Here is a 14,321-nt window from a genome sequence, read left to right on the forward strand (position 1 = left end):
CAGTTCATTCCTCTTCATGTGTCCAAAGGGCAGATGTGTTTGGTTTTCCCAGTGGCTGGAATTCTCACTGGGGAAACCCTTCATTGTTGGGGAGGTTGATTCACCCCGCTCCTTGGTTTTGACAGCTGTTTCCTTGGTATCAGTAGTCATTTTCCTTGGGCTAGAAGGGGATGCAGTAAAGCACAGTTGCCCTGGACACTCTGGTTTCTGCCTGTCCTTCTACCTGTCCATCTGTTTGTCTGTCCTTAATCCCATTCTTCGCTTTCTCTTTTTATTCATTCCCTCTTACTACCATTCTTATTCTTCCTCTCCGTTGATACTCTTTTTATTTTTTAAAGAATGACCTTTTTAAAATTTTACTTTTCTTTATTGATTTTAGAGAAGAAGGGAGAGGGAGAGACAGATAGAAACATCAATGAGAGAGAACATCGATTGGCCGCCTCCTGCATGCCCACCGCTGGGGATCGGGCCCACAACCTGGGCATGTGCCCTGACCGGGCATCGAACCGGCGACCTCTGGGTGCATGGGTCAACACTCAACCTACTGAGCCACATCGGCCAGGACGTAGATACGCTTGAGCACTTCCTCTGGGCCAGGTGCTGTGTCTCCATAGATTTAGTCAGCTGCTCATAAAATGAGGGGACATGTATTTATTTTCTTTGCTAACTATAATCAACCTTTTAATAAGAACTTCAAAGTAGAATGGGAACAAAAGGTACTGAATGCCCTTTTTACCTGATGTTCCCGCTTGTTTGTCGTTGAGGTTCAGACCAATGCACAGAGCGGTGCAAAGCTTAAGTGTGCGGCTTTCAGAACCAGTTGTGAGCATATCGTCATTGTGATCTTGGTTTTATTCCTCTGCTTAATGACGAGAATCACTTTGATAAGTAGAATCCTCTTTTTCTTTTTCAGACTATTGGAAAGAAGTTACCTCCAGCTACAGCAACTCCAGACTCGTCAAAACCAGAAATGGACAGCAGGACAAAGAGTGAGTTTCCTTATGTGTTCATTTTACATTTGAAAGCAGCTCAAGGTTTTTAAATAATTGAAATGCTTTGGATAAAATCCTCACATAATCGTAATGGCTTTTTTCAACAGATCAGATAAAATGCACACAAATGCGTTTCATTGGGTCCCAGAGAAGTAGAGACACAGTTAGATTCAGAGCTCTTGAGGGTGGGGGTGTCTCCTTTATGAAATGTGGTTCTGTCCTGCTTGTGTATCTCACCCATGTGCAGAGCCAGTGCTACTACCCAGGGCACTATGCATAGTTCCAGAGGCAGAGACATTCTAGAGAATGACAACTTAAGCAATTCAGGGGTTCACAGACGTTCAAGTCAGAGAGGACATATCTTTGAGCCAGCCACTCAGCCAACACTCTCAAACCTTGACTTCCTGCCAGCATCCTCAGCACATCTCTGCTTGAATCCCTCAACCAGTATCCTCTTCCTATGATTTTTCCCCACGGGTTCTAGTCTCTGAGACTATATTGATACTGGCCCATTTTCCTAACAGTCCCTTATATATTTGAGGACAGTTGTCTCTCCAGAACCTTCCCAAAGGTCAGTTTTCCCAATTCTAGACTTGCCAGATAAAACACAGGATGCCCGGTTCTATTTGAATTTTAGATACACAATGAATAATTTGGGGGTGATAAGTACATCCCATGCAATATTGGTTGTTGATCTGAAATTCAAATGTAACTGAGCATCCTGTGTTTGTATTTGCTAAATCAGGCAACTGTCCATTTCCTTAGTCGTTCCTCCCATAGCTGAGCATTCTGAACGTGCTCTAGTGTGTCTTTCCCCAGAAACAAGTACTTGATTCCTTCTACGGTTTTTGTGGGTTTTGTTTGTTTGTTTGTTTGTTTTTGGCTTCAGGTTTTCCTATGAGGATAATGCAGACAGACTACTAATCTAGTTTGGAAAGCCAAAGATTGAGAGACGATATCTCATACATATATAATTAAGATTAATGTAAGAGCAAGTATAGATTTGTTCTTATAATTGCAGAATAATATACCAGGAATTCCTTTTGTAGTGCAAAATAGGTAGTTTGGGGAGCAAATAAGGGATACTGCCTTAGACACAAGAAAATGAATTTATAGGACTTGGCTAAGCCAAAAATGGTGGATTAGATAAATAAATTCATGATGATATAGATGGAGATGCTAGAGCCCCTGCCTTAGTATTTAAGGTTCAAGTGAACCTAAATGCCTTTCATCTGTTAATAGTACAGACTCTGGATAATAGTATAATTCAGCAGTTCTCAAACTTAAGGTACTCACAATCTTCTGGAGATATGCCCCCTCCAGGTTGCTGGGCCCCATCCTCCAGAATTTCTGAGTCCATAGATCTGGAGTGGGGCCTGGAAATGTGCTTTTCTAACACATCCCAAGGTGCTACTGCTTCCTGGTCTAGGCCCACACTTGGAGAAACACTGTTCTGAGCTTACAAGTATTCCTAAGGAGAAAATAGCCCTGCATTTATTCATGCAGGTTATAGGCTTATCATGCTAAACCTACCTTTAGGCACTAAAATCTTTGAGATTCTTTAAGAGTCCTGAAATTTTTTTCAAGAATTGACAGTTAAACCATTTTGGAAACATTGCTATTGTTGGACAGTAGCCCATCTTTCCTTCTATTCAACTGCTCATATTGTAGCTATGGCTGTTAACAAGTTTATCGCTGATCAGGGTTATTGGGAAAGTTGCTTGGATGGATGGAGTGGGCAGTAGGCAGGAAAAGGAAAAGGGGAAAATGCAGCAAACCTCAAAGGAAATTGGAATGTGGTCCCTAGGACAGTATCCTCATGACAAGTGACAACCAGTGGCCTTCACCAACCTAACTCGTGTTTGCAGAAATAATAATCTGAGGAGCAGAGAATGTTTTTGTAATGGAAAAGAGTTTTAATAGGACAGGAAAGAGAACTTCCCTGTAGATTGTTCAACCCTGTCCAGAGTAAATAGGACCTTGGGTGACTTATGGGTTATTTGGAGGAGGGGGGGGGCGGGTAGGCTGAGCAGGAGGGACCTGAATGTCACTTGTAAAGATGTGGCCCAAAATAGACAGTCTGCAGGGCATGCTTAAGTGTCTAACACTCAGGTCTCAGAAACTAGCCTTAGGACAAGAGCATGTCCTTGATTTTCACTCTCTGTAATGCCTGTGGGAAGGAGGCTAAATCTTTTTGGAAGGATTAGGTGGGAGGGGGTTAGCTGTGTTTGAGAGCAGTGCTAGCCAATAGAAACACTATGTGAGCCACATACGCGATTTGACATTTTCTAGTAGCCACATTTTAAAAATGAAAAAAGAAACTGGTAAACTTAATTTAAATATAATCTACTTGCCCTGCTGGTTTGCTCAGTGGTTAGAGCATCAGCCCTTGGACCAATGAGTTGCGGGTTCAGTTCTGGTCAGGGGCATATACCTTGGTTGCGGTTCATCCCCAGCCCTGATCGGGGTCATGTAGCAGCCAGCCAGCCAATGTGTATCTCTCAGATCAATGTCTCTCTCTCTCTCCCCCTCTCTCCCTCCTTCCCACTCTATCTGAAGAGAAATACAAAGATATCCTTGGGTGAGGATAAAATATATATATATATATATATATATATATATATATATATATATATATATATTTTTTTTTTTTTCACTTAACTCAATATCCCAAGTGTTATCATTTCCATATATAACATATATAAAATTATTAAATGACATGTTTTCATTCTTTTTTCATATGAGTCTTCATAATCCAGTGTGTATTTTACATGTATGGTACATCACAACTCGGAGTAGCCGCGTTTCAAGTGCTCAATAGCCACATGTTCCTAGTGACCACCAATTGGATGGTGTAGGTTGAGAGTTATTCTGGGATCTAAGACGGGCTTCCTGGGCCTGGATGTTAATACATTTTCAAATGCTCAGTTCCTTTAAGCATGTGGAAGGACTCTACCCCATGCCTTGTTCACTCCTACATGTCTCTTAACTAAGGCCACCCACCTGGCTCTATGGAAGCGTCATGGTGTGGGGGTGGGTTAATGAAGAGGGCTTTTACAGAGGCTGGGTGATGTGTTTTGGCTGAGTCAGAAAGCACAGATCCTAGGACCAATTCTGTTATTAGCTGTGTGGCCTTGAGCACATAATTTTTTTCATTGTCCGTATTGTTTGTGAAGTCAGAGGGTTGTATCAGAGAGAACCCCTGAGGTTTCTCCCAGCATCTTCATCCTCTGATTCAATTCCAAAAGTTTTATGATTCAGAATGAAAGGTTTCTGCATTCCAAGAATTGAGCGGCCGGATGGGAGAGACAAAAGGAAGATGTGAACAGTTCAGTAGGAACATGAAATGACGTCATTGGACACAGGTCTAAATATTCGTGTAAGGGGGTAGTAGGTCAGGAAGGAGAATTATCACTGTCAGTGAAGCCTTGAGGGATGTTTATTGGCCAACATTTTTCATGTACTTCGAAAATGCATTTCTGCAGTCTAATCTCACCCCTTACATACAGTCTGGCTTTCATTTAGAGAACAAATTCTGGGGTAATTATTCTTCCATGATGTCCAGGGGGCACTGCAGTCCACTAAAAAGCCCTCTCCATTTGGAATATTTTGCTGCTTCTGGATTTTGATGCAACACCCATATTCAGGTAGAAGGACACAGGGTGCTGACCAACGACTAGAAATAACCCTGAGCTTGGGAGTAGTGCATCCTCCGTCCTTCTGGTTGGAAGACAAACGTATGTCAAAAATTGCCCAGCAGTACAGAGGAGACAAGCTCCCGCCTACACAGCTGCCTCCTTAGCATGCTAAAATACAAACTCCCATCAGGACTAAGAGTTACGATGATTCAAAAAATGTTCATGTCAATTGGTATTTTCTGAGTGAAAGTGAAACTCAGCTGATCAGGATTTATTTGAACAGCTAACACCATCTCCCCTTCCCCAGTAAAGCTTTTATGATATTGAAATTCATCTGAAACACATGCTGGGGAACAGATTGCCATAATTTTCATAACAAGAGGAAAACTGTCTAAATATTCATAAGTGAAGTGCCCCAAGGTTCCTCCAGCTCACCACATCTGGAATTTCTCTCTTCCTTACTACAAGTGATGCAGATTTGTGGCCTCTGTGGGCTAAAAAAAAAAAAAAAAATAGCTCAGAGAAAGGACTATTTAGCATCTTTCTGAACTAACAGTTCAGTCTTAGAGATTCAGAAGAGCAGTTGAGCAGATGGGTTAGGAAAAAGATAATTCTTGATAGAATTTGTACAAAGGCAGATCAGGCTTCTGAATAAATGATGACTAGGGGACAAAGGCTAAACCTTCCTGCCTAACCTCCCCTCACTTCGTCACTGGACACCATACCACATTTCTAATCACTTTGTTCATTGACTTGCTTCATTGAGTTGTCCCCTATGATAGTGACACATGGTGACTTGTGGCTATCATTGGTCTCTCAAGGTGGGTGCTGTGGCTTCTACTTGATAGTCCCACCCTATAGCCTAGAAAACAGGGACTCAGAGGGCACATAACAAATTGTAGTTGAGCAGATGAATAATTAGAAATGATTTACAGTTTACCAGGCTCTATATTGGACAGTGTCTTGTAGAAGCTGCATGGTAACCATGGGTCTCCTTTTCAAGTTCACAGTCACCAGGAGGAGAAGGACATATTTATTCCCATAAGGCCCTCAAGTTTATTTGGGGTTTCTGAGGGCTTAGTGGTGGTTACTGGTGGGCTTGACAGATCCTTTATTTTTCCAGCCCCTGCTCTAGCCCATTCTGACAGAGAGCCAATCAGGCTTGTCTGGCAAGGTCAGGTTTATTGCAATGCTCATTGCACCAAGAAGACTGACTGTACAGGAGGACCTGTGGAGCGTCGCACCGCACAAAAAACAAAGCATAGTTACAGATTAGAGGAGGGGTGCTGAAGTGAAATGTAAATGAAGCAGTGTTTTGAGAGGCTCAAAGCAAAGCAGGGCTGTGTAGAAAGGGGTCAACATCAGGCCTGGACTGCCAGGGGGACCCAGGTCCTGCTGCTTTGGGAACCACCAAGTTAAGATAGATATGCACCACTGTGTCCAGAGCCCCTTACATAAGGCTCTACACTTATGTGAGGAATCGAGGCTGCTTTTGCTTTTCGTTTTTGTTTTCTTTATTGATTTTAGAAAGAGAGGAAGGGAGAGGGGGAGAAGATAGAAACATCAATGAGAGAGAACATCGATTGGCCTCCTCCTGCATGCCCCCCACTGGGGATCAGGCCCATAACCTGGGCATGTGACCTGACCAGAAATCAGACCAGGGACCTCTTAGTGCGTGGGACGATGCTCAACTACTGAGCCACACTGGCTGGGCTCAAGGCTGCTTTTGTATGTCAAAGTGATTCCGTTCCTTCAGCCAAGAATGGAACATTTCTTTCTTACTGATACCATATCAAAAAGTTTTGGATATTCTGTGGTTTAGAGGACAAACTTTCCTGGGGAATAAGAAATCAGTAGTGCCCTGGCCGGGTGGCCCAGTTGGCTAGAGCGTCGTCCCATACACTGAAAGGTGGCAGGTTCGATTTCACCTAGGTCGCAGGTTGAGGTGCACGTGGGAAGCAACTGATCGATGTCTCTCTCTCTGTGTCTCTCTCCCTCCCTCCCTCTCTTCCTCTCTTTCTCTAAAATCAATAAACGTGTTGTAGGGTGAGTATTAAAAACAAAAAAAGAGAAAGCAGTAGTCACTGAGAGAAGGCTTGTTAGGACCCTTTACAGCAGCAGCATGTGCTTGGGAGAAATACTATTTCCCGTCCACTTTGCAGCTGGCTGGATCTCCGTTTGTTGCCCCAGCCTCACGGATGGCTGGGCAGATTTTTCCTTTCTCAGCCTGAGCTAATTTTTGCTTTCTCACCACATGTTTAACTAGGAGAAAAAAGGGTCAGCTCCCTTATGTTGGCTTTTCCCAGCCTTACCTGGGAGCTCTTTATTCTCTTTTTCCAGGACAGGGCTTTTTCTCTCACTGATCTTACCTAAAGCCCACTCATTCTTGGGCCTGGGAATTTGGGCACATCTGATTGGAACTGTGTTTCCTACCCAGCACTTTAGTGCCTCCCGTACCTGATATGTACTAAAGCCCCCAGGCTCTGTGTCTCTGGGGTCTCTCTCTCCCTTTCCTATGAGGTACTCTCATCAAGTGCCCACAACACAGACCTTGCTGTCTAGATTCAGAGTGGGGGGGGGGGTCTTCCAGTGAAGGTGCCCAGCCTGCCCATGCTGCTGAAGACCTAGATCTCAAATACAGTCCTCTTGGAGGAGAAAAGCTAATTCCTTTCTGTGATCTGTAGATTTCCTTTCTCCCAAAGACTTAGAGCTTCCCTTCATCTGAGCAGGAGAAGCTGCCATTGACAAGAGCTGTGATCAGCTCCGTACTAGATAACACAAAGGCTTGTCAGATTTCTTTCTTCTTTTGTTTAAAAAAAAATCATTTTTTTAAAGTGAGAGAATAAAAGGTGCATCATTCATAGTTGTAAAATAATTTGGAAGTCACATTCTCAACAGGATCCAAGACCAGAGGTGGCCTTGTGATTTGTGTCACAGTCAGCATTTTCATGAAGGAAGGCGTTGGACTGGAGTTGACTACATAGTGTCATATGCATTGTGTTTTGCTTCCCTATCTGGATTTAAGTGTAGATCAGGGTTTTTCTACTTGACACCGTTAACATTTGGACCAGATCACTCTTTGTTGCAATGCTGTCCATCATAGGATGTTTAGCAGCATCCTTGGGCTTCACCTCTGGATGCCAATAACACCACCTCCTCTTGCCCAGTGACAACCACAAATATCTCTAGACATTGTCATTGTCCCCTGGGCACACGGTGGACACTCAGATCATATTTATTGACTGAATAACAAACCTAGTGTTCATTCCATCCCTCCCCACTAGCCCCGGATCCTCAGATTCTGACTGAGGACTGGACTTCCCATCTAAATCTATCACACAGCACCCTTAGCCCCAGCACCACCAACAGCACCTCTAGCCCCAGCACCACCACCACACTGGTCCACACTCCATATCCTCACAGTTGTTTTGCTCCTTTCTATCATTGAATCTTTGCTGATACCTATGGCTAGATCAGTACCTCTAACACTGTGGTCCCTGGACCACCAGCAGCAGCAGCAGCAGCAGCAGCACCTGGAACTTGGTAGAGACGCAGATCCCCAGCCCTAGGGAATCAGAAACTTTGGAGGTTCTGTTTTTACAAGTCCTCTACCTAGAGCTGATGCCCACTCAGGTGTGAGAACCACTGCCCTAGACTAATTTTTCTTAAGCCTCCATGCTGAGGACAGTTACCAGGGAGCTTGTGGATTCTTTCTTCGACTTTCAAACCTGTTGATTGGGATCCCAAGGGAAGGGGTCTGGGAAGGCATAGAAGGAACAGATGCTCTACAGCATCCTTGTCATCAGGAATGGTTGGGACCCCCCCTCCTGCTCCTCTAGTCAAAGTCCTAGAACATTATACAGAGCCCAGTGCCATTTTATTCCTCCAAGAAGGGACCCTTAGTCCCTCCTTTGGGAAATGATTTTCCCATTTCTGATACTCCGGTATTTTAAGCCGAACACATTGCTCTCATCCTTTTCTCACTGTTGCCTTGTCAAGAGCTCTGTGTATACTATACCTGCCCCATCTCCTCTCCTTGATGATAAGCTCCTTGAGAACCAGCTACTAGTCTTATTTAACTTAGTCTCTTTTCCCAGAACATGATAGAAGTCCATACCCTTATTGCAATTCCAAAATACAAAAATTGAGAAAACTAAAAAGTTTGACCACTTGGGTAATAAAACTTGTCCTGGACCAATATCCTGGACGAACTATGTATAGTATTTATTTACTTATTCCATTTGGGATCACAAATCATTCATTTGTTGCAGACTTTTAATGTGTTTGATGGTTGGGTGCAGCCCCAGGCCCCAGCTGAGAATGTGATATATTACATGGTATGTGTTAAATATTTCCTTTCTGAAATCTGAAAAAGTCTGTCTCCAGGGCTTTTGGATAAGGGATTATGAACCAGTAGTGTCTCAGACAGTATTTGTCAGTTTAATGAAAGAAGTGGTGAAGTAGACACCACTGAGCTTGAAAATTTTATTCTCGTAACCCAAAAGAAAAGAGTTCTAGCTGTGACCTGGTACTTTCCATCTCTGCTGAAAGTTCTGGAAGGCTTCCTGCCAGACTCTGCGACACTTTTTTTTTTTTCTCTCTCTCTTTATTGATTTGAGAGAGAGGAAGGGAGAGATAGGGAGAGAGATAGAAACATCAATGAGAGAGAACATCGATTGGCCGCCTCCTGCATGCCCCCCACTGGGGATCAGGCCCACAACCTGGGCGTGTGCCCTGACCGGGAATCGAAATGATGACCTCTTGGTGCATGGGTCAACGCTCAACCACTGAGCCATACTGGCTGGGCGACACATGGGGTTTTGATCTTTGTGTCCTAAAATTGAGCCCAGAGCATCTTCCTGGATTTAATTTTATTTACTTGGTGTGTGTATATATGTACTGCCTGCTGATATGTTTATTCTTCTTGTTTTGCTTTTATTTTTTTAAGCTAAGGGTATTTTTTTAAGTCGGTTTGTTTGTTTTTATGTGAATAGATCATAAAACCAACTGAAAGGAGTCATGGGATGTGGGCATGTGAGTTCAATTCCTTAAACAGTCTGTTTTTAATCTCATGTAAATTTCCAGAAATTTAGAGATTGAAATAAAGTGGTTTTTTTTGGGGGGGGGGCATGAATCATGAATGGACCTCTTGATGGTTTTGATAGAACAAGTTTCTGTAATTGGAAGCCAATCATTAATTAGTACAGAGAATTATCTTGATCTGAATTTAGGCAAGTGTTTCAGGGTCCTTGAGCCTTTTGATATTGTACACATTTTCTCTGCACCTTTGAATATGTCTATGTTTTTTTTCTTTTTCTAGAAAGAGAGAGTGACTGTGTTTTATCAGATTCTTAAAGGAATCTAAGACAAAAAAAGCTTAAGAACTGACCTAGGTTTTCAGTCTTATGCTAATTCATTAATATTTTTTAAATCTTTCTAAAGAAAAAACTAGAGACTAAATAATCCCAATCACTGGATAAATTATACCTTTACTTTTAAATTTTTATTTAGTTTTTTATTTTTAATCCTCACCCAAGGGTATTTTTTTCCATTGATTTTCAGATAAAGTGAGAGGGAGGGAGAGAGAGAAAGAGAGAGAGAGAAACGTCGATGTGAGAGAGACCCATCGACTGGTTGTGTCCCACATGGCCCCACCAGGGTCAGGGATCGAACCGCAACCAAGGTACATGCCCTTGACCAGAATCAAAGCCACTACTCTTCAGTCCGAGAGCTGATGCTCTAACCACTAAGCAAAACTGGCTTGGGCTGCCTCTATTTCTTTATGTGCACATGTGTATTCATTCCTGTTTGCTCTCAGACTAATTAAATTGATGAATAGCTGGAAAATGCCTGCATCCCAAAGTGAATTTTATTCCTTTCCTCTCCATCTCTGTCTGCTACTCATTTGATATTTATATCTTCTCATGTCCAAAAGGATATGGAATTATCTTCTTCTTTCAAGACATATCAAATGCCTTCTCTTTTGTGAACTCTCTCCTGAATGTAATCTTGCCTTTCTCTGAAACACCACAACAATATTGCATCATAGTGACTTAGTGCTTATTCATATTTGTCTTTTTTTTTCTGTCCTCCCCCCCACCTTGTCTTTCTTCAGGCATTAGGTTGTCATTTCCATATGAGGGTGCAGGGCAGTTGGACTGACTTGTATCTCACAGGCCCGAGAACTGACAATATCGTTTTCATGGTGGTGACTCAATACATTTTTGAATTAAAATAGGGAACATCTTCATTTCATATACTATGAAATTGAAATCATGGTCTCAGAGTCAATACCTTTTTTCATATACACTTATTTTTGAGTATCTTAAAACCATCGGTACATCCAAACCAACAGAATGTTTTTATTTTCCAGTACTGCTGAATTAGGGCCCAAATGCCTCAGATGTAAAAACAAATTCTTATTTTCTAATATATCATAATAACTTAAAGTGTGAGGTTGATTGTTGCCATATGTGGTCTGGAGCGTGCTGAGCTGTAATGCCTGTGACTAGTGCCATGCAGTGTCAGAGCCGGCAGGGACTTGGGTCTAGCCCAGCTTGCTCCTTGGAGCCTCCAGTGTTTCACCAAGAAGTTTTTAGAGACCTGGGTGGGACATGGGTCAGCCTCACTCTCTAATTAAGGAATAGGTCTGGCCTGGCCGGTGTGGCTCGGTGGTTGAGTGTCGACCCACGCACCAGGAGATCGCCAGTTCGATTCCCGGTCAGGGCACATGCCCAGGTTGTGGGCCCAATCCCCAGTGGGGGGCATGCAGGAGGCGGCCAATCGATGTTCTCTCTCATAGATGTTTCTCTCTCTCTCTCTCCCTCTCCCTTCCTCTCTCTCTAAAAATCAATAAAGAAAAAAAAAAAGAACAGGTCTGTTTTTAGTTGTTTTATATTGGAGTTTTGGAATAAGTTTAAGCTTACTAAAAGTCTTCTACTGAAGTTAACCAAACTCTCCTCTTACCCCCCCTTGGCCGGCCTCTCATTTTCACCTGAGGACATTGAGGTCCGGAGCTACTGTATGATTCTCTCAGGTTGTGTGCTCAAGATGGCTCAGCTGGAACCAAACCCAGTCTGGATTATCTTGATTCCTGGCCCAGAATTCTCTCCTCCTACTTTGCTGTCCCTCAAAGTTTGCTCCGCTTTATAGGTGTTACTGGGGAATCAAAAAACATTGAGTGGGACCTGTGTCAATTCTAGGGATGCAAAGAGGGGCAAGACATGCAGGAACCTGCTGCATGGAGCGTGGTGGTTGACAGTAGCCACTGGCACCAGTATCTCCTCCTTTTATCTAAAATTGGTCCTTCCTATTCCCCTCTGATGTGGCTGAGTGGATTGATTGTCGTCCCATGGACTGAGAGGTCCCAGTTCAATTCCTGGTCAGGGCACATGCCCAGGTTGCCCCAGTAGTGGACATGCAGGAGGCAGCCGATCAATGTAGCTCTCTCACATCGATGTTTCTCTCTCTCCCTTCCTCTCTCTCTAAAAAAAATCAATAAAAATATATATTAAAAAAATAAAATTGGTCCTTTCTAGATGATTCCTAATGCCTCACAGTATTCTAAAACTAAGTTATGGTGATGGCTATACAACTGTATACATTTAATTCAAATCTTCGAACCATACAATTAAAATGGGTGAATTTTATGGTATATAAATGATATGCCATTAAAATTAGTGTTTTTTGTGGTGGTGGTGGTGGTTGGTTTTTGTGTTTTAAGATAGGGGCTCACCTGCCCTCCTTAGTTAATAGGGATATTGGGGGGCATAAAACAAAATGGCCTAGTGAAACATTTCAAAGGCATGCTAATACTTTCTTGTAAATGTTTTGTCACTATGTTGGTTACAAGTCAATTCCATAGTCATTTGTTGACCTCCTACTAATAGACCAGGTCCTGAGGCAGCAAGGGAAGGGCTGGGGGCAAAGGGAATGACAAGGATGGATAAGAAGGGGCTTTGGAAGTAGGAGATTAGAGCCAAGTGTCTTAGAGGGGATAACTGGAAGTGTCCTCTTTCTTCTATTGAGTTTCTTCATGTCAGGGTGCCTTCTGCTTTGAGTGATAAATATTGACCTGACCACAAAGTGGTGATAAGCAGTACGAGTTTTATTAAGTTGCGTAATGAGATCAGGGACAGGCCTTCTGAAGTTGTTAATTCGACAGACATCTCAACAGTGTCAGGGCTCGGGGTCACCTCCAGAGTGTGATTTTCTTGGTGTTTCTCCCACGATTGAACTATGACTGCCCGAGTGCCCAACATCGTGTGTCTTCCAACAAGGTTGAGACCATTTTGAAAGCAGAAAGGCAGGGGCAACTATTTTCCTCATGTCTCTCTTTTTTAAGCAGAGAGCAAAATGTAACAGCTTTCCTCACCCCACCTCCCCAAGTAGATTTCCTTACATCTCATTGTTTGAAAGTAGATCACGTGCTTACCCCTAAACCAATCACCTTCAGAGGGAAGTGAGATTAATACTATTTGTCTAGATGTACTACTATATTCATTCCTAGGACTGTGGGACGGGTCCCTATTCCTGAATATAATGCCTGAACACGTTAGGATTCTATGAACTGGGAAGGGGATGTGGAATCGCTGTTGGGAAGGTAACTAACAATGTCTACCACACTTAATTAATTTTTTTGGTGAAAAGAATAGAAATATGACTCGTTCCTTTTTTTTGTTGGCCACGGGTGTCTTATCTTCTTTGTAAAATGTCTCCATGATTTCAATCCAACGAATTATCCTGAAAGCTGGACTCTGCAAGGCAGTTCTTCAATAATACCGTATTTGTTTCACTGGTGTAAGTTTTAAGGTTGAGTAGTCAGTAGTCATATTACACTAGATAGTCAATAGGAAAATTGGCAAGGAGCTGTCATTATCCAATTTGAAGATACTTAACATTAGAACATGTTCTCTTTAGAACATTTGGCTGAATCAGAATTTGGGAGGTTTGCTATTACTAATTAAAGAGAGATAGAATATTGGTAACTGTGTGAGCCTCAGAATCTTTTTTTTTTTAATTCTCACCAGAGGATAGTTTTCCATTGATTTTCAGATAGAGAGGGGGAGGGGGGAGAGGGAGGGAGGGAGTGGGGGAGAGGGAGAGAGAGAAGTAGCAATGTGAGAGACACATAGATTCGTTGCCTCTCGAACAACCACAACCAAGGCCAGGGATCGAACCGCAACTGAGGTACATGCCCTTGACCGGAATTGAACCCAAGACTCTTTGGTCTATGGGCGGACGCTCTAACCGCTGAGCCAAACTGGCCAGGGCAGGCCTCAGAATCTTTTTTTTTTTTTTCTTTAATCATCACCCAAGGACATTCTTGCATTTTTTGCTCAGATAGAGCAGGAGGGACAGAGAGAGAGAGAGAGAGAGAGAGAGAGAGAGAGAGAGAGAGAGAGAGGAAACATCGACCTGAAAGAGACACATCGAGTGGCTGCCACCTGCACGACCCAACCAGGGCCGAGAACAAACTGCAACTGAGGTACATGCCCTTAGCGGGAACTGAATCTGGGTCTCTCCAGACCACAGGCTGACGCTCTAACCGCTGAGCCGAACCAGCCAGGGCAGGCCTCAGAATCTTAAGGCAAAGTAGTATTGACAGGATTTAGAACTAGTCCCCCTCAGCACGGTTAATGAGCAAAAGACATCGGGGGCCCAGAGTACCTAAGACCGCAGGTTTCCAACA

At 43.1% G+C, this 14,321-nt stretch overlaps 1 protein-coding gene across 2 annotated transcripts in view; it reads left to right on the forward strand.

Moving 5' to 3' along the window:
- Positions 1-14,321, forward strand: part of SH3KBP1 (SH3 domain containing kinase binding protein 1) — a 361,419-nt gene that overhangs the window by 253,334 nt on the left and 93,764 nt on the right. For both annotated transcript variants that reach the window (XM_036271031.1, XM_036271032.1), the window contains one exon: positions 914-989. In XM_036271031.1, coding sequence (XP_036126924.1) covers positions 914-989 — 76 coding nt within the window. The remainder of the gene's footprint in view (positions 1-913; positions 990-14,321) is intronic.

The sequence above is a fragment of the Molossus molossus genome, unplaced genomic scaffold, assembly GCF_014108415.1.
Source record: "Molossus molossus isolate mMolMol1 unplaced genomic scaffold, mMolMol1.p scaffold_m16_p_2, whole genome shotgun sequence".
In the NCBI taxonomy this organism is placed as follows: Eukaryota; Metazoa; Chordata; class Mammalia; order Chiroptera; family Molossidae; genus Molossus; species Molossus molossus.